The 25,022-nt window shown below is 39.4% G+C and overlaps 6 protein-coding genes across 15 annotated transcripts; 5 read left to right on the forward strand and 1 right to left on the reverse strand.

The window, feature by feature from the left end:
• Positions 1–524: 524 nt before the first annotated feature.
• LOC113725322 (staphylococcal-like nuclease CAN2) lies at positions 525–2,621 on the reverse strand. Its single transcript, XM_072073762.1, has 9 exons — positions 2,489–2,621; positions 2,171–2,226; positions 1,948–2,062; positions 1,741–1,851; positions 1,449–1,636; positions 1,301–1,357; positions 1,066–1,225; positions 903–971; positions 525–804 (listed from the first exon to the last, which is right to left on the reverse strand). The coding sequence occupies exons 1-9, from the start codon at positions 2,606–2,608 to the stop codon at positions 706–708; spliced, it is 975 nt and encodes a 324-aa protein (XP_071929863.1). The 5' UTR covers positions 2,609–2,621; the 3' UTR covers positions 525–705.
• A 930-nt stretch (positions 2,622–3,551) lies between these two features.
• On the forward strand, positions 3,552–4,537 carry LOC113725325 (copper transport protein ATX1-like). Its single transcript, XM_072073764.1, has 3 exons — positions 3,552–3,742; positions 3,822–3,897; positions 4,060–4,537. The coding sequence occupies exons 1-3, from the start codon at positions 3,734–3,736 to the stop codon at positions 4,221–4,223; spliced, it is 249 nt and encodes an 82-aa protein (XP_071929865.1). The 5' UTR covers positions 3,552–3,733; the 3' UTR covers positions 4,224–4,537.
• A 143-nt stretch (positions 4,538–4,680) lies between these two features.
• LOC113730290 (cation/H(+) antiporter 15-like) lies at positions 4,681–10,887 on the forward strand. Its single transcript, XM_072073761.1, has 3 exons — positions 4,681–7,271; positions 7,768–8,784; positions 9,454–10,887. Exons 1-3 carry the CDS (start codon positions 7,071–7,073, stop codon positions 10,558–10,560), a joined length of 2,325 nt encoding a protein of 774 aa, XP_071929862.1. The 5' UTR covers positions 4,681–7,070; the 3' UTR covers positions 10,561–10,887.
• A 1,594-nt stretch (positions 10,888–12,481) lies between these two features.
• On the forward strand, positions 12,482–17,745 carry LOC113730292 (cation/H(+) antiporter 4). 4 transcript variants are annotated; one of them, XM_027254896.2, is made up of 4 exons: positions 12,482–12,628; positions 12,770–13,009; positions 14,775–15,767; positions 16,555–17,745. In XM_027254896.2, exons 3-4 carry the CDS (start codon positions 14,802–14,804, stop codon positions 17,665–17,667), a joined length of 2,079 nt encoding a protein of 692 aa, XP_027110697.1. In that variant the 5' UTR covers positions 12,482–12,628; positions 12,770–13,009; positions 14,775–14,801; the 3' UTR covers positions 17,668–17,745. The 4 variants fall into 4 exon arrangements, with proteins under 4 accessions (XP_027110697.1, XP_027110696.1, XP_027110698.1 ...); XM_027254897.2 differs by having other exon boundaries at positions 12,486–12,622; positions 14,756–15,767; XM_072073765.1 differs by having other exon boundaries at positions 12,486–12,622.
• Positions 17,746–18,610: 865 nt separating this feature from the next.
• Positions 18,611–21,759, forward strand: LOC113730293 (cation/H(+) antiporter 15). Of its 4 annotated transcripts, none has more exons than XM_072073767.1 (4): positions 18,611–18,912; positions 19,186–19,239; positions 19,316–20,187; positions 20,320–21,759. In XM_072073767.1, the coding sequence occupies exons 1-4, from the start codon at positions 18,813–18,815 to the stop codon at positions 21,481–21,483; spliced, it is 2,190 nt and encodes a 729-aa protein (XP_071929868.1). In that variant the 5' UTR covers positions 18,611–18,812; the 3' UTR covers positions 21,484–21,759. The 4 variants fall into 4 exon arrangements, with proteins under 4 accessions (XP_071929868.1, XP_071929869.1, XP_027110700.2 ...); XM_072073768.1 differs by having other exon boundaries at positions 18,612–19,052; positions 19,186–19,603; positions 20,054–20,187; XM_027254899.2 differs by having other exon boundaries at positions 18,612–19,052; positions 19,186–20,187.
• Positions 21,760–23,112: 1,353 nt separating this feature from the next.
• LOC113730296 (arogenate dehydrogenase 1, chloroplastic) lies at positions 23,113–25,018 on the forward strand. Of its 4 annotated transcripts, none has more exons than XR_011838806.1 (7): positions 23,113–23,390; positions 23,520–23,688; positions 23,790–23,945; positions 24,095–24,192; positions 24,285–24,354; positions 24,433–24,527; positions 24,613–25,018. XR_011838806.1 is itself a non-coding variant. In XM_072073771.1 (7 exons), exons 1-7 carry the CDS (start codon positions 23,215–23,217, stop codon positions 24,676–24,678), a joined length of 810 nt encoding a protein of 269 aa, XP_071929872.1. In that variant the 5' UTR covers positions 23,115–23,214; the 3' UTR covers positions 24,679–25,018. The 4 variants fall into 4 exon arrangements, 2 of the variants coding, with proteins under 2 accessions (XP_071929872.1, XP_027110703.2); XM_072073771.1 differs by having other exon boundaries at positions 23,115–23,390; positions 24,453–24,527; XR_011838807.1 differs by having other exon boundaries at positions 23,116–23,390; positions 24,110–24,192.
• Positions 25,019–25,022: the final 4 nt, after the last annotated feature.

Consider the following 25,022-nt stretch of genomic DNA (forward strand, 5'->3'; position numbering starts at 1 on the left):
TAACCTAGACCTACAGCCACCTCCCCCACCACCACCACAAAGGCGCCTCTCCATCTTCCTTATCTTTCTTAGTACTATTTGTAAGCATCAGTGAAGTGCTTCATCTGATAGAACTCTATCAATCATAAGGATCTCATTATTGATGCAATTTCCATTGACATAGCGATTAGGTAATTAGTATGATCTGTAATGGTAATGGGTTTGCGATACTATGGGTTTCCTGAGTATGATCTAATTTTTTGGAATTTGAAGTATTTGGATTGGGGTGATGAATTGATATAGGTGTGGATGGGAGTTCTGGTCGTTGGCAAAAGGAAACTGACGAATCTTTGAGGGGAACATTCTTTGTGGGCTTTTGGCTTCAAGGACAATTTTTCGAAAGTGCACCAAACACCTGAAAATGAAGGGAAATAACTTTTTTTCCTATGAAGATGATTTGCACTGAAAATATTTTCCTTGGGAAAAAAATTTTGCACTCCTTAAATGTGGCCACCAAGAGTGCTGGTTTCTGTTTAGAAACTTCCTTTGCCATCAAGCATCAATTAGATATATCATTATAACATTTGCGAATTCCAAATGGCAAGCGTGCGCTGTATCTCGTTGCCAGTTGCTTTGCACCTCTAAATGTTATGCACTGTAGGTACTCTAAACGTCAAGGGGTTATATAAGCAGGCATGTAGAACAGTTTCTTTGCCTTTGAAACAACTATCTTTCTTCACGTCTGTCTTTCCTCCATTCCCATGGCTTCTCAGGGTTTGACGACGCCCACAGTCCAAGTCGCTTGGCTCGAGCATCTTTCTCCCACTGAAATGAGGCAGGCAAAACATTATTATTATTTTTTGATGACATCGACACAACACTGAAGGTAGTAGACGAGGGCCAAATCATAAACGCAAAGTTACCTTGTCCAGCTCTGGGCGTCTGTCATAGGCAGTGTAATGCCAGGCTAGACCTTTCTTAAGCATTGATTCCTAAAGATCACAATGGAGAAAAAACTCATTATGCACGGACCAAAGAAGGAATGTAACTAGGGCAGCCAAGATTGATCTTTCTCAAATTTGTTACCTGTACAAATATGCCGTTGCAGTATATATCTCCTACACTGCGCCCATAACGATCCTCATCAAATACAAGAACCCTCAAGCACTTTCCCTGAACTATTCTAGTCAGCTCCTCCTTGGCTTCTTTCCCGTATGGCATAGCGCTCTCTGGCGCATCTATTCCCCTGTTTCTCATCTCGCGTCATTATCAAGAAATGCATTGTAGCATGAAAAGACCTATCATCAGCAGTTTCACGTACCTTAATCTGATCCTATATTTTCGAGCTAGAATTTCCTCATTCTGAATCATCAGTACCCTGAAGTAGAACCTCACATTAATCAGTTGAACAGTCGAGTAAAGTAACAGCGAGATGGAAGATCTGGGAGAACTTGCGAGGTATGACTAACCGGTATCCTGCATCCACGATTTGCTTATGCAATGCATCTGCTTTTGCATAATTTTTGACTGCACGCGCTTTTGATCTTTGAACAGCAGCAACTTTTACATCCCTGGGAACAGATGACGACTCCCTAGGATCCGTGGTACTAACATAGACAGTTATTGTATCTCCATCTGCTACTGCCTTTGCGTCTACCTATAGACAGTTTACAGTATAGTGTGAACTCATTGACACTTGACCGTGCATTAGAAATGACCAAATATGTCTGAGAAGATAATTTTTTTTTTTTTTTTTTTAACTGGAAGTGTTTGCAATTCGAACTGGAGTCCTTGCGGGTGTGGAGGAGGAGTGCCATCAGTCAGCTCAACCAGAGTATGTGGCAGAGGAAGACGATAGAAAGCCAATAAACCCTGCAGTTTAATATGCACAAATGAATTAAATCAGACAGCCAGCACTCATTTATTTGAGCTTTGTGCATACAATTGAAGAAATCCTGCAAAGATTACCTCAACATCGGCCTTCTGGTGCCTTTTTAAGGTCCGGATTATAAGCCTCGAGGCTTCTTCCGGTGTTTTAGGTGGAGGTTTCGATTCTCGCCATGCAGCGGAAAGCTTTTTGTACCTTGATATTTATCGAAATTCACAACAACGTAGGAATGTTAAGGTTAAAATCAGTGAGATGCATAGCATTGTTACAAAGACATTTGGCCTCAAGTGTTCAGTCAATTACCAATTAGCTTGAGCCTTTTTCGATGACGCAACATGCTCCCTCAGTCCTTCAGGAACCTTGATATGAACAAAAGAACAAGAAGTAAACCAATTCCGATCATTCAAGAACAGAACTAATGCCCACCCTCTATCACCAAATCAAGTCTTATTGTGCTCTAAGCTAGTCAACGTTTTGATTAGCAACCAAACACCAAAAAAAAAAAGGGGTATAAAACCCTTGAATTCAAGCAAGAACCCTGTGACATAGCAACCAAAGACAACAAAAAAAGGGGTATAAAACTCTTGAATTCAAGCAAGAACCCTGTGACATGACCCTTACCTGGGAGGTAATTTCGAAGTTATAAAGATCATGAGCTAGAGCTGAAAGGCCGCCCAGGGAATCCGATTCTGATGTAGGCTTGCAACAATATCCACAGAATAACCTCAGAGCGTTTCCCATTTTCTCTTTTTTTTTTTTCCTTTTAATTTTTCTTCAAGATTTTCGGAATCGGCTTGGAGATAAGATTTAACAAGGGTTTGATTTGCTTTATGGTGACTGCTGCGGAATCTTTTTCGTTTGATTGGTGTTTATGAGAAGTTTTGTGTTGAGGATGGCGTTGGGAAAGAATTATTGGCAAAGGAATAGCAGGTGGCATCTTTTAATAGGTTGGCGTCCGAGTACTTAAATCGATGAGGATCTCATCGAGCTGGGCCGCAGCGGGCTGGGGTCAACGCCTCAACGTTCGTTTCCTTCACTCTGGTCTTTGGATGACTATTTTGCCCAGCTGGAAATAAAGGAACAAAGTTACCGGTGACTGGATATTTGTTCTTTTTGCCCTTTAATCCTGTTGGACAGGCAGAGCCGAGGGAAGAAAAATTGGATAGTAAGGAAAGAAAAAATAAAATAAAAAGTCTTTTCCTTTTTTTTTTTTTTGGAGAATTTTGGGTTTTTATTTTATGACAAGGATACAAATAATGCTTAATAAGCTCATCAATCTACATGTCATACGTATAAAACAAGGAGATATATTTTGCACACTAGTAACAAACAACTAAATTAAATTTTTTTTTTTTTTGCGGGCATTCTAAATTTTGGCACTATCTTTCCATATCAAATAGAGTGTGTTTGGATAGGAGATTAATTGGGACAATTTTTTGAAAAAAATTATTGTGATACTTTTTTGATGTAATGTACATAACATAAAAAAGGTGATTGAAAATGTATTTATAATGCATTGTCAACTTTGGCCGCCCCAAAGCATGGAGGTGGTTTTGCATTGTCCGCTTAAGAGTCAAAAAGACAGCCTTAAAGAAGCTTTTTGAAAAAGCTTTAAACTCCATCAAGTAAAGATGAAAAGAATCAGCATGTGCTCCCACTTAACCATTTAAAGAGTTTTTTGAAAAAACTGCTCAAGCAGTTCATTTTCATCAACCAAACATATTATTCCTTACAAGAACTTCTCCTCCTCCTCCTCCTCCAACTACCAAAGATTGAAGTGGCGATTCCATTTTTATCACTACAGCTCGATCTGATTCCACTGTTTGATCGAACCAGTTGTCAGAGTTCATCCGCAATCAGTAATCTATGGCCAATGTAAGTATCTTAAAGCTGTAATTACTTTCACCGGTTGGATCATTTTTCTCCAATTGATAATTTGTGATGTTGTTGGTAGGTGGTGGAGCTGAAGGTAGGTCTGCACTGTGACGAATGCATTAAGAAAATATTGAGGGCCATCAAGAAGATTGAAGGTACTCTACTATTTCTGCTTCACAGAACTCCTGCCCCTTCATTTCTCATCCTTTCTTGAGTTCCTCAATTCACAATATATGTCGCAATCATACAGCTTATTATTATTAGTTTTTAATAAATATCAATATTTTCTTTGCCTTTCTTTGTTTGGGGAGTGGCAGATATTGAAACTTATGACATCGACAAACAGCTAAGTAAGGTGACGGTAACGGGCAACGTCACGACTGAAGAGGTCATTAAGGTTATTCATAAGGTTGGAAAGCAAGCCAGCAATTGGGGTCAGCAAGAACCTTCCGCAGATAATTGTTACTCCTACTCAGTCTAGCATACAGCTTTTCTTTGTCCGATTAATCGTTCGTTCCATATCCATTTACTAATAAGCCAGAGCATGTCGTGGACCATGATAAAAGAGTAGAGCATTTTAACTTAAGCTGGGGTGGAAATAATTACTAATACACAGAACTAGCAAATTTATAAGTAGCTGCGCAATGCCTTGTCATTTTCAATTCTTGGTAGCGGGAAATTGCAAGGTTCGAAGCCGAATCAGTCAGCTTAGTATTTTGTTTTGGTCAAAAGTCACTTTGTATTTCATTGCTAACTTGATATTATAAGATCAGCTATAAACGGGTTACTATCCAACAGGTCCTTTTGTGCGCTCACTTTGAGCCACATGGGAAAATTTTCTTCCCAAACTAACATCTCTAACAAGTTTAACAGCAAACTTTGCTAGATTGTGTGCACAAACTATTACCTATTTTATTAACAAAAGAAAAAGTACATTGATCAAACAAGTCTTTCATTTTTTGTATATCCTCTAGTAAGACTGCAACTCTTGATTCCTTGACGTTCCCTTCTCTAATCATGTCTATTATGGCTTTGTAGTCTGATTGGAATTCCACTGCTTTCCACTTATCTTCCTGCGCCATCTTCATTCCCATTCTAATGGCTGCAGCTTCTTTCACCAGTGGTTCACTAGACTTTTCAGCAGATTTTGCCCATACCTTTTGTATCCTCCCCTTCTAGTTTTTAGCTATCCCTCCCAGTCCACACTTCTGCATTCCTTTTGAAAATGCAGTGTCCATGTTGATCAGGACCACTCCTTTGCTTGGTGGTTTCCAATTTACTGAAGGCTGTGTGTGATTTGTTTGTTCCATGTACTCCCCTCCTCTACTACTTTGGACTTCCATGAATTCTACCCACTCCATATATGCTTTTTGTACACTATGACCTGCATCTACTACCTCATCAGAGAATACCCTTATGTCCCTAACTTTTCATATCTGCCACATAATATTTACAGTCAGAGCAATATGTTCCTGGCCCCTATCTCTCTTGTTTGCTTCTAATATTCCTTCCCACCTCCTCACGAAGTTGCTCCTCATGTCATTTAAACCATCCCATTGGATTGGAGCCATCCTCCAAGGGAGTTCTGCATTTTTACAAAAGAAAAGCATATGTTCTATTGTTTCCACTTCCTCCCCACAGCAGTCACAGATTTCATTCCTTTTCCCAGATCTTTTGTGTATTTGTTCATTGACTGGTAGACTATTTAGTAGACATCTTCATACAAAATGTTTGAGCTTGTGCTTCAGCAGCAATGACCATAGGCTCTTCCACATTTTTGACCCCCGTTGGGGGTAACTAATTCCTTCCCTTCTTTCCATTTTTCCATGCTTTCCAGGTCCTTCTCTTTCTGCTGCATAAGCTGATTTGGCAGTAAATTGTCCAGATTTTGTATGTTGCCAGTACATTATATCCTTTCCTCCTGTCAAGCTTAGTGGAATGGCTAGAATTTGTCTGACATCTTCCTAATCAAACCATCTGTTTGGCTGCCTCTGGTTCCATTCCCCTTCTGTGATTGGTTCCTCCACCCTCTCTATACTGCAACCCTCCTTCCTTGCTGATTTGACCGTCCCCTCCTCGTAGCCTGGGATCCACTTATCTTTCCAGACCTGTATGGTTTTGCCATCCCCCACTCTATGTCTCATCCCTTTGTCTATCAGTTCCTTCCCTCCCCATATGCTTTTCCACACCCAAGAAGCAGATTCTAGTCCAGCTGATCCATTGCAGTTTCCCAATAAAATAGTGCAGTATAGTAAATGAAAAGCTGCCAAGAATAATCCTATGCTGTAAATTTAGCATACTCTTGAGGAGTCGTCGTCAATCAGCAGTCTACTCTCTACTGCAGAATGACACCACCAATCCTATGTTCCTTTGTCTTCCAAGTCCTTCGAAAATGCCAAAACTTACTTGGTTGTGATATGGGTGAATGAAGTACATCGAAGTACATTTTCCATTGTGGAGGTATCCCTGAAAGGGTGGTGCCGGAATTCAGAAGTTGTCGCAGCACATAGCCCACGGCCACAGGTTAAAGCCATGGCTTCTCGCACATGGAGTCTACTCTCGCGAGTCGTGTCCATCGTGCCATAGCTAGTCTGTTGAATAAGGAATTTCTCCTTGCCTAGCCAATCAAAAGATTGGTCCGGTCTGTAACTCGAGTTACCAGCTGTATGGGTTCCATTTCAACTGAGGCACTAATTATATCCGATAAATAAGCAGGGTAATAATACCCCAAAATTACATTTCTGAAGAATTCTTATAGACCTACCTTTGCCTCCAACAATCCTGAGGGAAAATTAATGTCAACTTTCTACTCTCTCTCTCTCTCTCTCTCTACCTATATATATATATATATATTGAAACCCAAAAAAACCTGCAAAATTGTAGGGGTTGTAGTTATTGAAACAATCACATGACTATAATCAAAGCCCAGAAACGGTCGCTGACTGGCTGGCTGCAACCATTTGTCAAATCCTTTCTGTCATAAAAGATGTCAGCAATGACAAAAGAAAATAGCTTTGAGCGAAGAAAACAAAAGGCTACGAGCATTTTTGGGTAATTGTACGTCACCTGATCCATCCATTTTGCCAGAATTGAATTCAGATTGACCAGCTAATTCTGGATAGCGAGCCACCCTGCCAGCGGACATCTGTCGATAATAATTTCGAAATTCTCGTAAAACTCCAGCAATATTTTCATCACAATTCACAAACCCAACTCTCATAGTAGTAGTACTTAAGGGTAGGGAGTCAAAAAGATGGCCCGGTATTGGTAGTATTTTCGGACGTGAACGTCAGAAGCGTCCCTGAAAACCCAGATAGAAGTCGTGATCATGGCGGTTAACGACACCTGCTTCGTCGACCCAAGCGCCATAAATATTCATACAAATGGGGGTGTCTGGAACCAAGGAAACATTCTTTCTAGTACATTGCCGCGTCTTCAATTGCAATTGGCTATCATCTTCGTCCTTACTCAGTCTCTCCATGTTTTGCTCATGCGAATGCACTTACCCCGCATTTGCTCTGAAATCTTGGTACTTTTTGCACTTTTTTTTTTCATTGTTGTTGTTATCAACAATTCAACATACTATCTCTTCTTTTTGTGTTCTGCGTTCAGAAGTAAAATATAGAGATGCATTTATTAACCCAAAAAAAAAAAATTGGAAAAGGGGGCCAGCTTGTTTTTGTGATTGTCTCTTTAACTGTTTTAACATTTACATTGTTTCTACTTGTTTATGCTGAGGTACAATTGCTCTGTAGATTAAAACAAAATTAAAAAAAAAAAAAGAAATAGAAGAAAAAAAGAGAACCAATTCCTTTTCGCTCTTTAACATCTTTTAACTTGGGAGAGGGAAGGAGGGAGAATGATGGAGCATTTGGGGTAGAAGAACGGCGGTGAACCTGATTGCCAAGGGAAGTAGATTAGTTGTGATAACTGAGCAGAGAAGATAAAGTTAGCAGCTCTTTCTATGAGTACTTTGTCTGAATCATCTTCTTAACTTCTCAATCCGTGTTTCTTGTGTGAATCAGGCTGGTATCATACTGGGACCAACTGTCCTTGGAAACATACCGAATTTTACAGAGACATTGTTCCCTCGAGAGGGAGATATATACATTGATATATTGTCAAAAATCGGTTATAGTTTCTTTATATTCCTGAGTGGAGTGAAAATGGACCCCAGACTGGTATGGACAGGAAGTGCTAGTCTGACCGCCTGGAGCGTAGGAATTCTGGCACCCTTAATTCCATTTGCTGGAGGCTCTGCCATAGTTTTAATGTGCAAGACAAATGCTTCCCTCAATGTCCACCGCTATCACATACCAGCTGTTCGAAGCATAATATCCACCAACATACTCTTCCCCTTTCCTGTGATTGCTTCCCTTCTCATCGACCTGAAAATCATTAACTCAGAGCTTGGCCGCCTCACTTTGGCGTCCACATTAATCAGCGACTTGATTAGCAATTTTTTGGCGACCATAGCTTCCAATATAAAGATGGGCTCAGGCTGGAGGGACGGGATAACAGCATCTTCCGTCATCTTATTAGTTGCATGGTGTTTTCTTATCGTGGCCTCAGCAGAGCCATTTGCACATTGGATCATCAAGCAGACACCAGAAGGAAAGCCAGTACACAGAGTTTACATCATTATCATATCCGGTGCAGTCCTGCTGGCCGTAATACTCACCGACAATGCTGGGGTCAACTTCCTTTATGGTCCTTTTTTGCTAGGCTTGGCATTGCCGGATGGCCCGCCTTTAGGATCAACGCTTGTTGACAAGTTGGAAACTCTCGCATGTGGAATGCTTACTCCGCTGTTGGTGACCTACTGTAGCATGAAAGTGAATTTGACTGTTTTGTATGACCTGGAATGGGTATGGAGGGTGTGGGCTCTCATTGCTGTTTGTCTCGCACTGAAGTTCGCAGCCATTCTCTTTCCGGCATTGGTGTGCAAAGTGCCGATTAAAGATGCTTTAGCTCTTTCCTTCGTCATGTGTACGCAAGGAGTTGTCCAGATGGCTTTCTATTTTACCTTCGCTATTGCCCAGGTACTTTTTACCTTGATTTAGGAGCTCCAGTTGATTTATTATCACCCATGGGCTCTGTAATAGCTCAGTTGTCTTTGGACCAGGACGTTGAACTTTTAATCCTGATTTCTGTGTAATTTGGATTCTTTAACTAACATTTGAACAGGAGCTTCATCCTCAACTGAGCTTAAAACTGACTAGGCAAAATAAAGTGAACTTGCTCGTTTCTTTCGTTTAGTCACTCCTTTCAGGTGCTCAATCATGAGCTAGGTTCAGCCCACAGTTAGGATATATGAATGCAGCATTATTACATTTTGATTTGCACTGGCGGTGGCATTTGAGTCGGTCTGCATTAGGTTAAGCACGATGTCATGTTTCTGCTATAACTTTATCTAGGCTACTTAGTATCTTTTAAAAAAAAAAGTTGCTTTACATGAAACATTGGTTGAAAAAGGTGCTGAGTTGAAATTGACCACCTCTTTTTCGGTACCTAGAATTCTCTCCATTTTTCTTCTACTTCGTGCCCTTTGGGAGGGAGGTTTATGTATATCATCCTGTTTATTTTGTGAAATAAACGAGCACAACAATTCCTGTTCGACGAATTTGTAAATGCTGCATTCATCTTTCACTTGAAGATGTAGTACTGCATTGAACAGGACATTTGATATTCTGTTTCATGCTGAAATGCAGATATTTGATGGAGAAACACTTACCACGGTGACTGCATCAGTCCTTTTAATAGCAGCAGGCACACAACTCTCTGTGATGTCATTATATGATTACTCGAGGATCTATACAGGTTATCATAAGAGAGATATCGAGCACATCCATTACAATGCTGAGCTGCGAGTGCTTACATGTACCCATCGGCTGGATGATGTCCTCGCCGTGAGAAGGATACTGGAATCTTCCTTCCCTAACAAAGAAAGTCCTCTTGCTGTGTATGCAGTCAATTTGGTGGAGCTTGTAGGCAGGGCCAGTCCGCTACTAATAGATCATCAATTAGGACAAAAAGCTTCTTCAGGTGGCTCTCGTTCGCAAAAGATTATTGAGTTCTTCCGTTCCTTCCAACAGCAATACTCGGGGTTGGTTAGCGTGCAACTGTTTACTGCAATGTCATTGCCCAGGTTCATGCACCACGATGTTTGTTCTCTTGCCTTTGACAAGTTGGCATCGCTTATTATACTTCCATTTCATAGAAAATGGAATCAACAGGGCAAACTGATCTTAGACAACAGTAGTTTGAGGATAATAAACTGTAGTGTGTATGACATGGCTCCTTGCTCGGTGGGGATTCTTGTTGATCGTCACAAGATAAAGCGCCCTTCACCTCTTTCATTAATTTACAGTGTTGCTGTAATCTTTATTGGTGGTGCTGATGATCGCGAGGCACTGGCATATGGCAAGCGTATGGCAAGATCACCAGGGATCCATTTGACTGTCATCAGATTTATTCCTTGGGATCCTATGAGCGAGATCCAGTGGGATGCTGTTTTAGATGCAGAACTCCTAAAGGACACAAGGCTGCAAGGCACTCACCAGGATAACATAGTGTACAGGGAGGAAAAGGTGAAAGATGGTGCTGAAACGGCTCTGCAGGTACATGCAATGGAGGAAGCCTTTGATCTTATCATGGTTGGACGTCGCCACAGGGAGGAATCACCTCAGTTATTAGGCCTTAATGAATGGATTGAATTGCCAGAACTGGGGCCTATTGGAGACATGCTTGCAGCATCAGATATTAATAAACCAGTTTCAGTACTGGTGGTGCAACAGCAAATTGTGAGGAAAAGATGAGAACTTGAGAAGTAGCTGCACATCGTTCTCGCTGATAGGTTGCCGCTTCTCATTGAGCAGCAAAATGGCCGAGGCCTTTTTTAGCAGTTTCCTCGGGTCCATTTAGTTGATCATCAGATTTACATGACTCAACTACTGTCTAGAACTAGAAAATTTGTTTTTCCTTCTCTGGTTTTGGTCGGGGAGTAGAGTTCTGAATCCTCTAGCAATGAATTTGGATGCTGATTATATATGTCATCCGTTGAACTCTACTCAATCACATTATTGTAATCGCACTTTCAGTGATCAATTTAAAAAAAGCAGATAATAGGATGAGCTTTTAGCTTCGCCTTTTCCTCAAACGAAAGAACAGTCTGAAAAAAGTCAGAATTTCATCGATCGTTGTTTATTTGTTGAATTGCACCTAAAGAGAATTAGAAGCTTGACAGTATAACCCTTTCAACTCCGAATGAAGCTCCTCCAAAAATCCAAGAGGATAAAGAAGGGCAAAAATATAATGGAGAGCATAAAGGATTAAAATATAAAGGCATGCATGCAAGACTGGTAGAGCAATATGGACATTATTAAAATTGGCTATAAAGTCATAAATGAATTTATTGTTGCCAAATTCAAATGTAACCCATAGATGAAATGCGCTCAATCGGTTTAAATGTATATAACCAGCTCACCCCAGTTGAGTTGGTCAATGCGAAGAGAGGCTTAAAGCTTTTCTTGGATACAGGTCAAGGAATCAAATTTCACGATTTGCATTCTTCTCTAAGCTTTCTTGCAATTTTATCAACGAACCTGCATCGGTTTGGACTGCTGGCCCGACGGCGATTTAGTTCCTTCCAAGGTAGAATAGAAATTACTGTGTGTGTCGACGCGAATAGGAGTGTGGTGGTAGCATCACGTAACCTAGTATTTCATGACTTTCTCATGTCTGGCCTAAAAAGAAGTCGATGCAGAATTTACACGCGAAGCTGGGCTTGCACTGGAGGCATGATATAAGCTCTCACTTTAAAGAAAATCGGGGGTTTTAGTTGAAAATCAAATTTTCAGCTTATTTCGGCCTTGGTTTGCAACCTCACTTTTAAGCTTTAAGTTTTACCTCTCCTTGTTAGAGTTTATTGCCAAAATAACTCTTCTTCTAGAATATATACTCAAAGTAATTTAATTTTAAAACTTATTACCTTTGTGATCCTTTTTTGCCACTTAATTTTAAAACTTATTATCTTTGTGATCCTTTTTTGCCACTTACGCTGCATATGTGTCAGGATAGAGATAAAGACGTCCTCCATTTCTCTTCCTCATCTAATATTTTCTTCAATTTTCTCTATAAAGCTTCCCACATTTTTTTCTTTCGTTATCTTTCCCTTGTCAAACATAATCTAAGAAGCCAATCTTTATATTAATAACATCTAAAAAATATGTTTCGCAAGTCGATAATCTTAAGGTAGATGAAGATTATTTTCGTCTTTTCAAAGAGTAGGAAGGATAACATAAACAAATATGATAACCTTGAAATTTTTTTAATTGATTACAATTTTCGTTGCAATTTTTGTATTTTTAAAATTATTTTTTGAAAAAATATATATGCAATAGGTTTGATACATTTAAAAAAATTTGGAGACCAATAATAGTAAGGTCAATAATGGTAAAATTTATTTCAGATAATTATAAGGAAATTATAAAAGTTATGCAATCTTCTTGTACCTCTATAATAAAAAAAATTAAAATTTTAGTTAATGTTAGAAACTATAATCTGAATTAGAACTTTCCTTTCTTGTTATTCTACGTGGCAATCAGGATAATTAGATGGGAGCAATAATATCATTATGGTAATAAAATTTGAAAGTGAATCATATTAGAAATATTTTTTAGCAAGAGTGTTATTTTGGCAAAAAACTCCTCCTTGTTATGGTGCCAGAGAATCCTATTGTGGTTTTCTCTCCAAGAATGACAGTTGTAATAAATAGCTTTCATAAATCCCTCCGAAATGATCGTCGCTAACTAGCTGCTTCCAGCCTGCTGGGGTTTCTGTTAAATATTCATTTTCTTGATTTCATCATGTTTGTTCAAAGTAAAGGTCTTTGGCCTTTCTTTATGTGCGTTTTTGTTCCAGCAAATATTCATCCCAATTTCTTTATAAAACTTAACACGTACATATTATGATGGTGGTGTTGTAATAAAAGGTGGAAGAGAATAAGCCCCTTCTTCATTGATGCAGGTCGGACAGTCGATCCCGCATGGGGAACTGCCTGGGGAAACTGATGGCCAACAACATGAATGCGTTCTCAATGAACCGATTCATTATCCAGGAATATGGACTCCAGAGGGAGCCCATGATTTTCTACATCATGCTTTGCCTCGTCTTGAATTTCAATTATCTGCTATTTTCCTGATCACTCAGTTTCTCCATCTTCTGTTCAGGCCCTTCAAATTTCAAAGAATAGTCTCCGAATTCCTGGTATTGTCTCTCTGCTTTCTCGTGCTTTTTAAACTGATCTTTTTAATCAAGGTGTATTCTTCAAATCATTTGTTCTCTGCCACCTTGACCTGTTTCTTCAATTGTTAATTTCACCCTTGTATACCCATATTAGCAACAATTGTGACAGAATTGATCAGAGAACGGGGACATTGAGCTGGTGATGTGTTCTTTTTATCTGTCAATTCTTTTAGCGAGACTATGGTTTATTGCTTAAAATTTAAAAGAGTCGAAACAAGAAGTATTTGAATGCTTCATTTTCTAACACCAATATACGTAATGTCCTGTATTAGAGCATTAGTGCTAGAGGTGGCAAAATGGGCGGGTTTTGCTTGGGTTTGAGATGGAACCGAGTCCTATGGGTTTGGTCCCAACCTTACCCATATGTGTTTTGGGACTAATTTGGGCGGGATCACTTTTGGATGGGTTTAGATTGATCCCGCCCAATACCCAAATCTATTTTCTACATATTTTTTCCTTTAATTCATATTTTTTATTTTTTATATAATTTTAATATTTTTGATTTATTAAATTCCTTTTAGTTTTATTAAATATATTTTTGGGACTACTAGATTATATTCGCTGGTATAACTATAAAATTATTAAAGATAATTTTTGAATCTAACACTCCATTTGGATTGACTATTTTTTCAAAAAATAGGTTTTTCAAATACAATGTTACAGTAATATACAATAACTCAAAAAACATCCCATCCATATTAGTATATCAAATATTTAAAAAAAATTTTATAGTAAAAATTTTTCATATATACTTCTACAATAAAATATTTCAAAAACACCCCCTAAAAAGTTAATCCAAACGGAGCCCTTACTATTTGAGCCCAATGGGTACCCAAGTATTTCCCAAAATTTTCCATCAATTAATAGGTATAATTGAGATTTGTCCCATTTTAAACCCAATATTAAATTTTAGTACCCATCCCGCCCAAAATCCCTATGGACATGAGTAACTCATTGGGATTTGGGACAAATTGCCACCTCTAATTAGTGCTAACCCCTTACCGATTGCTATTGAGTGAGTGATGGGACTCTCAAGAAATTTCCTAAATATATGACTAAGCAAGACCAGTACATCTGCTTTGGTTTATATAATTTTTGCCCCCCTCCCACACAGCCTCATTTGATTATGGCGTTCCTAGCCCCGTAACTTGAAAATATTTCTTCTCCTCCTCCTTTTTTAAAGAACCTTGAAGGTATTTCCCTACCTCTATGTTTCGTCTCTTGGTTATGAATCATGAGGGAGCAATTTTTCACCCGTTTGTTGGATCACATAGCCCTCATTTAACTATCTGGTTGACCTGTCATTTGAGGAGCTTCTTCAATTCTCTGACAATTTTATACACATAAAGGTAGTATGCATGTCAGTATGTTGCTTTTCCTATCAGCAGTCATGTCTAATCTGGTAGTGTTCTGTTGCTGGAACCGGTAAATATGTTGCACTTTGACAAGCATAAGTCCTAGTTCTAGCTTTGTCACAAGGAATGCAAGAGAAAACTAACCCCATCTCAACGGGATGACTTGCTAGAAGCATCGGAAAAAATGTTTTGATCAATGGGACGTTTAGCATTTATGCAGTTCCATTGCACATAATTTAAGTTACTGTTGGTTTAGATATTAATCCACGTACTTATTTCGAACAATACCAATATTTGTAACATGAAGAATTAGCATGAAAGAATGTACTAGTGCCTGCATTTAATTTTGCAGATAATTTCCTGTCATCCAGGCTGGTGTGATTCTTGGACCAAGTTGCATGGGAAAGATCTCAAAGTTTTCAGAAATTGTCTTCCCTGCAGAAGATGAAATTTTCCTTGACATCTTGTCGAAAGTTGGCTATGTCTTTTTCATGTTTCTTGCTGGAGTACACATGGACATTAGCACGATCACAAGAAGTGGGAAAAAGGCATGGACAATAGGACTAGTATCGGTTGCAATCACAATGATTGTGGTCACTGGCTTCAATTCAGTCCTTTATAATATTCTGCACCAATATCATGTGCCAGCGGCTAAAGCTATTGTTGGAATACAAATTTTGACTCCCTTTGCTGTTGTTGCTTCTCTCCTCATTGACCTAAAAATTGTTAACAGTGAGATTGGCCGCCTTGCTTTGGCATGCACGTTGATTAGTGATTTGATAACTTCTCCTTTCACAGCATGGATGAGATTTGCATATGCAGATATGGATAAATCCGTGAGTGTAAAAACTACAACAACAAGTATTATTATCATCTTAGCTGCTATTCTGGTCTTGCGACCGCTATTTATGTGGATAATTAAGCAAACACCTGAAGGACAGGCAGTTAGGGGGTTTTACATTGTTCTGGTATCACTAAGTGTCCTGTTGTCTGCTGTTGTCAGTGATTCTATTGGACTCCAGTATCATTTTGGTCCTTTCATAGTTGGCTTGACAGTTCCATCTGGGCCACCTTTAGGTTCAACACTGGCGGAGAAGCTGGAGACACTAATATCAGGGCTATTTGCCCCATTAATAATCAGTACCTGTGGACTAAAGTTTGATATACTCAAGGTATATGATGCTGAATTTCTGCAGATTGTATGGATCATTATCTTTGTTTTTTCTGTTGTAAAATTCATATCAGTCATATTGCCGGCATTGATGTGCAAATTGCCAATTAGAGATGCTACAGTCCTTTCTGCCATCATGAGTTCACAAGGGATTGTTGAACTGGCTTTATGTCAGAACTATTTCATGAATCAGGTAAAAGTTTCGTGTTTCTTTCATTTGTGCAGCACTGTATATCCCATTTTCTCATGTTACCGAACAAGTTGTGGGAACCTAATTTAATTTTTATGCATCTGTGAAATTACTGTGAATGGTAACAAGTTGGTAAGCATATGCCAATGTTATTACACCAAGTTGAATAAATATATATTTTGGTCCATAAGATGATAACCATCTCTGTCAAAATTAACACCTTGAATTCCTAAAGTTATGTTATGCTTGACGATGTTTTGACATGATCAGTGTATTAAGCAGTTTTTGGAAAGTCAAGCAGTGACAAGGTTTCCACCAAACCCCAATGCTTTATCATACGGGAAGCTTAAGTTTCATGGATACTATGTTATTAATGTGTTAAAAATGTGATCCTGGTAGGGGTTTCATGCTTCAGAAGTCTTAAATTCAGCTACTGAAACTAGTGGTCTAAGTAAAGGCATTGTATGAATGCTATTAAGAATTGACCTTCTCAGGAGTTCACAGTAGGGGTTCAGCAAGTTTTAGTCTGTGTATGATCCACTCCTTTGGCATCAATTATCACCCCTCTTGTTAATTAAGAATATTTTCTTTCTTTTCCTCTAAAGCTTTTGGTTGGAACTTGGAATCTTTTTCACTTAGTGGTTTTTCCATGCAATGATACAGTTCAAGAGGTAAGAACCAGATAATGTTTGTGTTGGCTGATGCAGTTTCAAACAAAATCTTTCTGTGATTGGTTGACTTTATTAGTCGACTGTACAAGAAAAATAACCTGTTTCTTTCTTAATTACAGGCAATAGACCGGGAAACTTTTGCCTCAGTAACTAGTTCAGTTCTACTTGTGGATATAGTAACATCTCTCACAATCAGATTGTTGTATGACTACTCAAGAAAATATACTGGATATCAGAAGAGAGACATTCAGGACTTGGCTTCCAATTCAGAATTTCGCATACTTCTTTGCACCCATCGGCAAGATGATGCACTGGCCGCAATAAAGCTCCTACATATGTCTAATCCTACCAGGGGAAGTCCAATTGGCGTCTATGCACTACATCTGGAGAAGCTTGTAGGCAAAGCTGCGCCAGTTCTAATTAACCATGAACTGGGCCAAAAGTCTTCTTCACTGGGCTTTCGTTCGACTAAAGTAATTGACATATTTCGTTTCCAAGGGGATCTTCACCCAGGATTCATCAGCGTGCAATGCTTCACGTCTGTGTCACTACCTCAATTCATGCAAGAGGACATTTGTTCCCTTGCATTTGACAAAGTGACATCCATCTTGATTCTCCCATTTCACAGGAAATGGAACCATCAGGGAAGGCTCATACATGACAGCAAGGTCATAAGGACGATAAACTGCTCTGTGCTGGACATGGCACCTTGTTCTGTCGGCATTCTCATTGATCGCAAGAAAATGAGCAATCCATCACGTGTTCCATCAGTACTGCACCGTGTCGCTGTGCTTTTCTTGGGAGGCAATGATGATCGCGAGGCACTGGCCTATGGCCTTCGCATGGCAAAATCTCCAGGAGTTCACCTGTCTGTCGTTAGGCTTATATCACGAGAAGATGTAGTAGAGGACGAGTGGGAGAAAGTTCTTGACGCAGAAAGCTTGAGGGCGTTTAAGCTCCGTTCTTCACAACAGGATAATGTTGCATTTAAGGAGGAGATGGTGAATGATGAATCTGACACTGCTTTGCTAGTTCATCAGGTGGCGGAAGTTTTTGATTTGATCATGGTAGGCCGGCGTCATAGAGGGGACTCACCCTTGTTGTCAGGACTAATAAGGTGGACTGAATTGCCAGAGCTCGGTCCTCTAGGGGACATGCTTGCTGCTGCAGATTTCCAGAAGCCTGTTTCAGTCTTGGTGGTGCAACAACAAATGAACAAAATCAAAGGTTGATATCACGGATGGAACCAATGTTTACAAAGAAAAATAGAATGCAAAAACTAATATATAGCGCTTGTTTCTTTGCCCGCAGTGGAGCTTGTTCCTTTCCTTAATTTATATCACAAGAAGAAGAATGAAAAGTTAAAAGGGCAAAAAGAATGAACTCAAGATCAAGCCTTGGTTAATTATCAAGTAAAATCAGGGCCATTGTTCATCTTAACGAGCTTCACACAGCCTTTAAAATGGATACAAAAATGGCCAATGTCATTCCTCTGTTCATAATGAAAGATTATTTATGATCTAATGGTAAGAACCGGCCTTAAAAAACTTAAACTGTCAATGGTCAAAAGAACAATGAAATTCATGTTTGCAGGGCACAAGCTTATCTGAATTTGAATGAAAAAGGGACCGCCTCCTGCTAAAATGCTCACCCTATGACCCATTCATTCAAGCTAATTATGTGGCATGAATGCAACTCGGACGCTGTAATTTTTTTGAGAAATCTTAAAGCCACTTATACTTACATGACAGGCACAAACTAAATTAAATCATGACGCATCTCTTTGATTTTAGGGATTTTTATGTATGATTTTTAGTACAACTTTGCAGGTGAACTCAATTTTTTCTTTAATAATGAAGCGTAATTTCGATTTATCAAAAATTGACACATAAAATATGCTATCAAATTATTAGATGATAAAACAAGAAGTTCTACTAAAAAAAAAGATCATTTCTTTTCCTGAACAAGACATCAACTAAAAGAAAAGAAATATCTAGGAGCACCAAGTATATTCTAAAAAAAAAAGCTCTAGGAACCCTCCCGGGGCCCCAAAAAAAAAAAAAACGGTGCATGGTAGTTGGCATCTCTGACAGATACGTGTGTGGTAATAATAATATCTTTCATAAGCAGTGGTAAACCATGTCTAGGCACAACAGACGTGGTCAAATTTGCCAAAATTGGAGGTGAACCGTCCCACTCTTTGCTCCCTCAGTTTGCGTGTGTTGGGTATTCTGTGTGTTTTTCTAACTAAGGCCAAGAAAGTGTTCAAGAAAGTGTTTCTTTCTTTCCGTTTTTCTGTTTCTCCCCAACAGCTCCAATTACTTGCTGCTACACACTGGAGATGATTGAAACTCCTATTGCTTAAAAGAAAAGAAAAATGGCCTCCCAGACAATGAATGCATCGGCTAATATAGTACTTGACTCGGTAGGAAACAGGACACTTGTGTGCCATGACCCTCACAAGATCTCTTCCAATGGTTTGTGGACCAATGAGAACCCGCTGAATTATTCTACACCTCTTTTGCTAATGCAACTTTCCCTCGTCTCTTTAACATCCATGCTTATTGATGTCATCATCAAGCCTCTTGGTCAATCCACTATTGTTTCACAAATTTTTGTAAGCATGCGACTGACTCCATGACATGCGTTGTGTATACGAATCTTTTCAATGTCTGATTGTAAGTTTGGCAAGCATTTTTAGCTAGTACCATTTCTCTGGTTTCTCATCTTGAACGTTTTTTGTCAACCAGGGCGGTATAATCTTTGGCGCATCACTTTTAGGACATGTAGCATCTGTAGGAGCGGTATTCTTTCCTCCAAGAGGCCAGATCATATTCGAAACCTTTTCAACATTTGGCCTAATGTTCTTCCTTTTTTCAGTAGCAGTGAAGATGGACCCTAAGATGATGATCCGCCCAGGGTGGAAGCCCGCGATTCTAGGTCTCTCTGCAGTGTTCACAACGCTGGTTTTTTCTCTGCTTTTAGCCTTTGCCTTGAAGCGCTATGCTTCTTTGGATCCTAGCGTTGCCAAACCGTTGCCTGTAATAGCGGCAGCCCAGTGTCTGTTATCCTTCCAAAATGTTGCCAGCGTCCTGACTGAGCTCAAGATGATTCAAACCGACTTGGGTCGCCTTGCAGTCTCATCAGCAATGTTCTGTGATCTGATTGGTATTTGCTTCATGGCATCCTCATTTGCAGTTTTACAAACTTCAGGGGACTATCCAATGATTTCAGTGTTAGCTATCTTAGTCTTTGTCATTTTTGTACTTGTTTCAGTATATATCATTCGACCACTAATATTAAAAAGTTTGAGTCTAGTACCTGAAGGAAGATCTATAGGGGAGTCGCATATTACTGCTATTTTTACTGTTCTTCTTGTAGTCGGGTTTATAAGCGAGATGATTGGCCAGCACTTTATGTTTGGACCCATGGTTATTGGTTTGGTGGTGCCTGAAGGTCCACCTCTGGGCGCCGCATTAACTGCAAAACTTGATATTCCTGTTGGAAAGATCCTGTATCCAGCATTTCTAACTGCTAGTGGCCTTAAAACAGACATCTTCTGCATCCACTTTCAAGGTGCTTGGACAGTGGCATTGATAGTTTTTTTGTCTTGCGTAGTCAAGGTCGGAGCAGTAATGTTGCCCGCTTGTTACATGGACTTGAAAATTCAAGAATCTTTTGTGCTCGGTTTGATGATGAATGTCAGAGGCCTTTCTGAACTCGTCTTGTACAATCTGTTTCTGGACGTAGAGGTGCCAACTTTCTGATCCTACTATGTTTTCCTGGCTAGTAACTTACTTCTCAAACATGCGATCACAATCCGTGATACGGCTCTTTTCTTCTTTTTTTTTTTTCATTATTATCATTTTTATTTGAAATGACAGGTTTTGAAACCTGAAGCATTTGCTTTATGTGTTGTGTCAGTGATTCTAGTCACGGCAATCACAACACTACTAATCAAACTTCTCTATGACCCATCTTCGCGACTTACTCCAGTGAGACGGAGAACCATTCAGCATTGCAAGCGCGGCACAGAGTTGAGAATATTAGTCTGCATCCATAACCAAGAGAATGTCCCCGCAATGGTGAATCTGCTTGAAGCTTCCAATGCAACGGAAGAAAGCCCAGTTACAGTCATAGCCGTCCTGCTCATTGAGCTGGTAGGTCGGGCAAACCCCATGCTCATTGCTCATCAGTCCCACAGATTGCTGCAGCCTAGTTCCTCCAGATCAGGCCGCATTATCAATGCCTTGCGGCAATATGAGCTCTGCAATGAGGCTTGTGTCACCTTTCAGTCATTCAGTTCTATCTCACAATTTGACACAATGCACGAAGATGTTTGCCGCGTGGCACTTGATCAAAATACCAACATCATCATTCTACCATTTCATAAGCAATGGGAGATTGATGGCTCGATTGGATCAGTAAACCGTGCCATACAAAACATGAATGCCCAGGTCATAGAAAAGGCACCTTGCTCCGTTGCTGTTTTAGTGGATCGGACAACTCTACGTGGCTCCAGAACCATTTTGAACGGTCAATCTTCATATCATGTTGCAGTAATCTTCATTGGTGGTGCAGATGATGCAGAGTCACTATCTTATGCTGCTCGCATGGTGATGCATCCCCATGTCAGCCTTACAGTTTTCCGTTTCCTCTTCCTAGGAAGTGATAATATGAGAGAGAGGAAGATCGATAATAATCTGATAGATGAAATCCGACATGTCAACATAGGAAATGAGCGTTTTGCGTACCAAGAAGAGATCATCAGAGATAGTGTAGGACTAGCTGCATCTGCAACAAGATTAGGAGGTAGTTTTGATTTGATTCTTGTAGGAAGAAATCACCAAGAATCTCCTCTCTTGGAAGGCCTTGGTGCTTGGATAGGTTGTCCAGAACTTGGTGTGATAGGGGACATGCTTGCTGAGCCTGATTCTGAACGGACAGCATCCATATTAGTGGTGCAACAGCAGAGGCTAAAAGGGAAAGTGATGAAGAGGATTTCAAAACCAGTAGTCATTGATCAAGAGCCCTTCCATGCTACATGATGATTCCTGATTCTATAGAGCAACATAATCAGCGGAAGCATCCAATAAATTAGAAGACTGCAAAAGCTAGAGTAGATGAAGTCCATTACTTTATACATGGAGGCCCCTCGCACTATTTAGTTTATGAACAAGCTGTAATCATAATCCTTAGAGTTAGTATAGTTCCAATAGATGTTTGATACCGTGAAAATGCACCGCTCCAGAGTAGCATTGACATCATCACTAGAAGAACGTACAATGAACGAGACAAATGCACACAGCAGAACTGTTCAACTTCTTCGTGGAGTAAATCAACAAGTCTTACTATTCGTTAGTGGCTTTGACGCATTTTCTGGAGCCCAAGTTAATCTGCACTAAAACAGTGACGCAAATATGTTAAAGGAATTACCCATGAATAACTAAGTGAGGGTAACATTTGCTTTAGCAAAGTTTACAATGTGAATCCAGCAACAGCTCTGGCATCATAAAGAAAACAAAGTAAAGATAATAGCTCGATCAGGAATCAGAAATGGAGCATTGCTTGCCAGCAACGACGCACTGTCAGAAGGGTTCATCATGATCTGTTTGCTAGCAACCATTAGACCCGTTATTTGAATTTCATGCCTACCATTAATGTTCATCAACAAGCGCCAGCCGAAATTGGTATCTTGTTGCCGGTGGTAATATCTATAACCTCTATGATTTGGCAATTAATTAGGGCCAAATGGAAATTGGATAAATGCTGTCAGGGTTAACCTCAAAGCTGGATGCCGCCCAGAAAAGTCATTCTAACAACCTCAAAGTGTTGTTTAGATCCGGAACGGGATCGATGGAACTGATCAATCCGACCGTGAACCGACCTTTTTCTCGAGTTAATTTGTAGTACAAAATCCGTTTTAGTCAAAAATCAGTAAAAATAGTAAAAAAATTGACTAAACCAGTGATCCGGTTTAATTGGTTGACTCGATTCTCAAATTTTTCTTTCTTATTTTCCCCAAATATAATCTGAGTTATCTAAATTGTAACACTTTCATTTTTTAATAGGAATAAGAAAACACCATCCACTTAATGTAAATACCAAAATGATTCGTTTTTCTGAATGATCTCTAAATCAAAGATGTTTTCATCCTTATCATCTTATTAATTTCACATCAGCGATTCCAACTTACATTAATTTGTTTTAATTTAGTTTTTCATGTAATTTTGGAGAATAGATATATTTTAGGCATGAATTTATATTTTTATATATAATGATTAGGTGTATATTTGATTAAAAGTCTAATATTTTTGAAATATTTGGTATGATTGGCTGAATATAACTAACAACTTAATTTCAATATTTCTAAAATTTATAAAAATATAGAATAATTATGACATCATGCAGACGCTGACGAATTTTTTAAAATGATCCTATCCATTCGATCAATTAACCCTGACTTTGTGATTTAGTGGAATCGCTATTCAATCCGAATTTAACAACATTGGGTATGAACGCCGAATCCCGACCCACAGTGAGTCATCAGGACATGAACACAAAAACAAGATAAAAGACAACGCCTCCACATGGGACCATGCATATCCACCAGAAAGGCAGAAACGTGTCCAATCTGCCTATATGTCCATGCCGCCTACTTGGAGTGTTAGTTTCCGCTAACAGTTAAATTAAGATGGACCCAGTCAAATACGTTTACAAAATAATTTATATTCTCTAGAAAACTTCACCTTCTTCGGGATCACAGGGTGGCATCCCCTATGTCTTCCCCTACATCCTCTGCTCCCCTAAGAGCTCTGAAGATAGGTATCATTGGTTTTGGACCATTTGCACAGTTCCTAACGCAAACCATGATAAAACAAGGGCATTCCATAAGGGCAACTTCAAGATCCGACTACTCTGAGCATTGCGCTCGTCTGGGCATCCCCTTCATCAGGTAGGTATATATCCCCATTAAAACAAGCTTTTTCTGCATTTCAAAACCGAGGAAAATCTGTTGTTGTACTGTATCATATTTCGCATGAACAAATACCCATATGTGTACGCATAGTAACTAGTGGTGCAGGGACATGGACGAATTTCTCCAATCAGACAATGAAGTTGTACTGCTGTGCACCTCAATCCTCTCTCTTTCAGATGTCGTCGAGTCCATGCCGTTTCAATGCTTGAAACAGCCGACTCTTTTTGCTGATGTACTCTCAGTGAAAGAATATCCCAGAGATGTTCTACTTCAAGTATGCTCTTAAAAGAATTTCGATTAGCCAAAACAAGATTGATGTGTTAAAACAGGACACCGTTTCATTTACTATGCGCTCTTTTTGGTCCCTTGAAAAAGGCTCTGCCTCCAGAATCGGATTTGATATGCACCCATCCCATGTTTGGGCCAGAAAGTGGAAGAGATGGGTGGCACGGCCTGACTCTGATGTATGAGAAAGTCCGCATCAGGAATGAAGCTGTGTGCTCTGGTTTCCTCCATATCTTTGCAAGTGAGGTGAGTCTATTAGATCTTCATCGGCTGCCTATACTTCTTGACACCAGTTAAAATATATATATATATATATATATCCATATGACCTTATTTTTCATCTGGACATGTTAAGCTATATCTTCGTTTGGACTGTTTTTCACATATCTATGAAGCTGATAATTGCACAGGGATGCAAAATGCTGGAAATGACATGCGAAGAGCACGATAAATTGGCTGCCAAAAGTCAATTCCTCACTCATACCATTGGCAGGTACAAAGTTCAACGCAGTTCAACCATCGATGACTAAATTAGGCTAGAGATACCAGAGACATAACAAGCTGACATAGCTTATTTTTCAACAGGGTCTTGGCAGAAATGCAGATTGAACCCACGCCTATTGACACGAAAGGATTTGAAAAGCTTTTTGAAGTGGTAAGTCAATCACTATGAGAGCACTGATCTCCAGCATTAGAGACGTCTCAATTTCTAACCACAGTAGTCCTTTAAAAGACGTGGCATTCCACTTGCAGAAGGAAAGCGTAGCAAATGATAGTTTTGATCTGTTCAACGGGCTGTACGTGCATAATAGGTTTGCTAGACAACAGGTAGAGAAATTCTTCCATTTTCACCTTATGCTTTTCATAGCCAAGACACAGGACATCAAAACTTCATATGATATTTTTGGTACAGCTGAAGAACTTTGAAGTTGCCTTCGATGGTGTCAAACATAAGCTGCTAGACCGGATGAATGAATAGACGGATCGAAATCCATCCAATGTGTCGATCATCAATCCAGGCGACCGAGTGATTTTTTTGAATTTGAATTCTCTACCTGATAGCAGAAAGAGCTTTTCCTAAAAGCTTTTCCTTAAATCCCATTCTTGAATTGTAGGTGGGAGTTTAAACTTTACCTCTAGCTAAAAAAATTCAAATGTGATGCCATACCATCCTCTTAGTCAAGTCAAGTCAAGTCTGCATATTTACTAGTTTCTAGTACACAAGTCTCTTTAGGCACCTCTTCCTTGTAAATTAGAACAGGATAAGTTATACAATTGTTATTGTTATCGAAAAAAAATAAAATAAAAGCTATTCCCTAGTCA

This window comes from Coffea arabica, chromosome 2c, assembly GCF_036785885.1.
Source record: "Coffea arabica cultivar ET-39 chromosome 2c, Coffea Arabica ET-39 HiFi, whole genome shotgun sequence".
In the NCBI taxonomy this organism is placed as follows: Eukaryota; Viridiplantae; Streptophyta; class Magnoliopsida; order Gentianales; family Rubiaceae; genus Coffea; species Coffea arabica.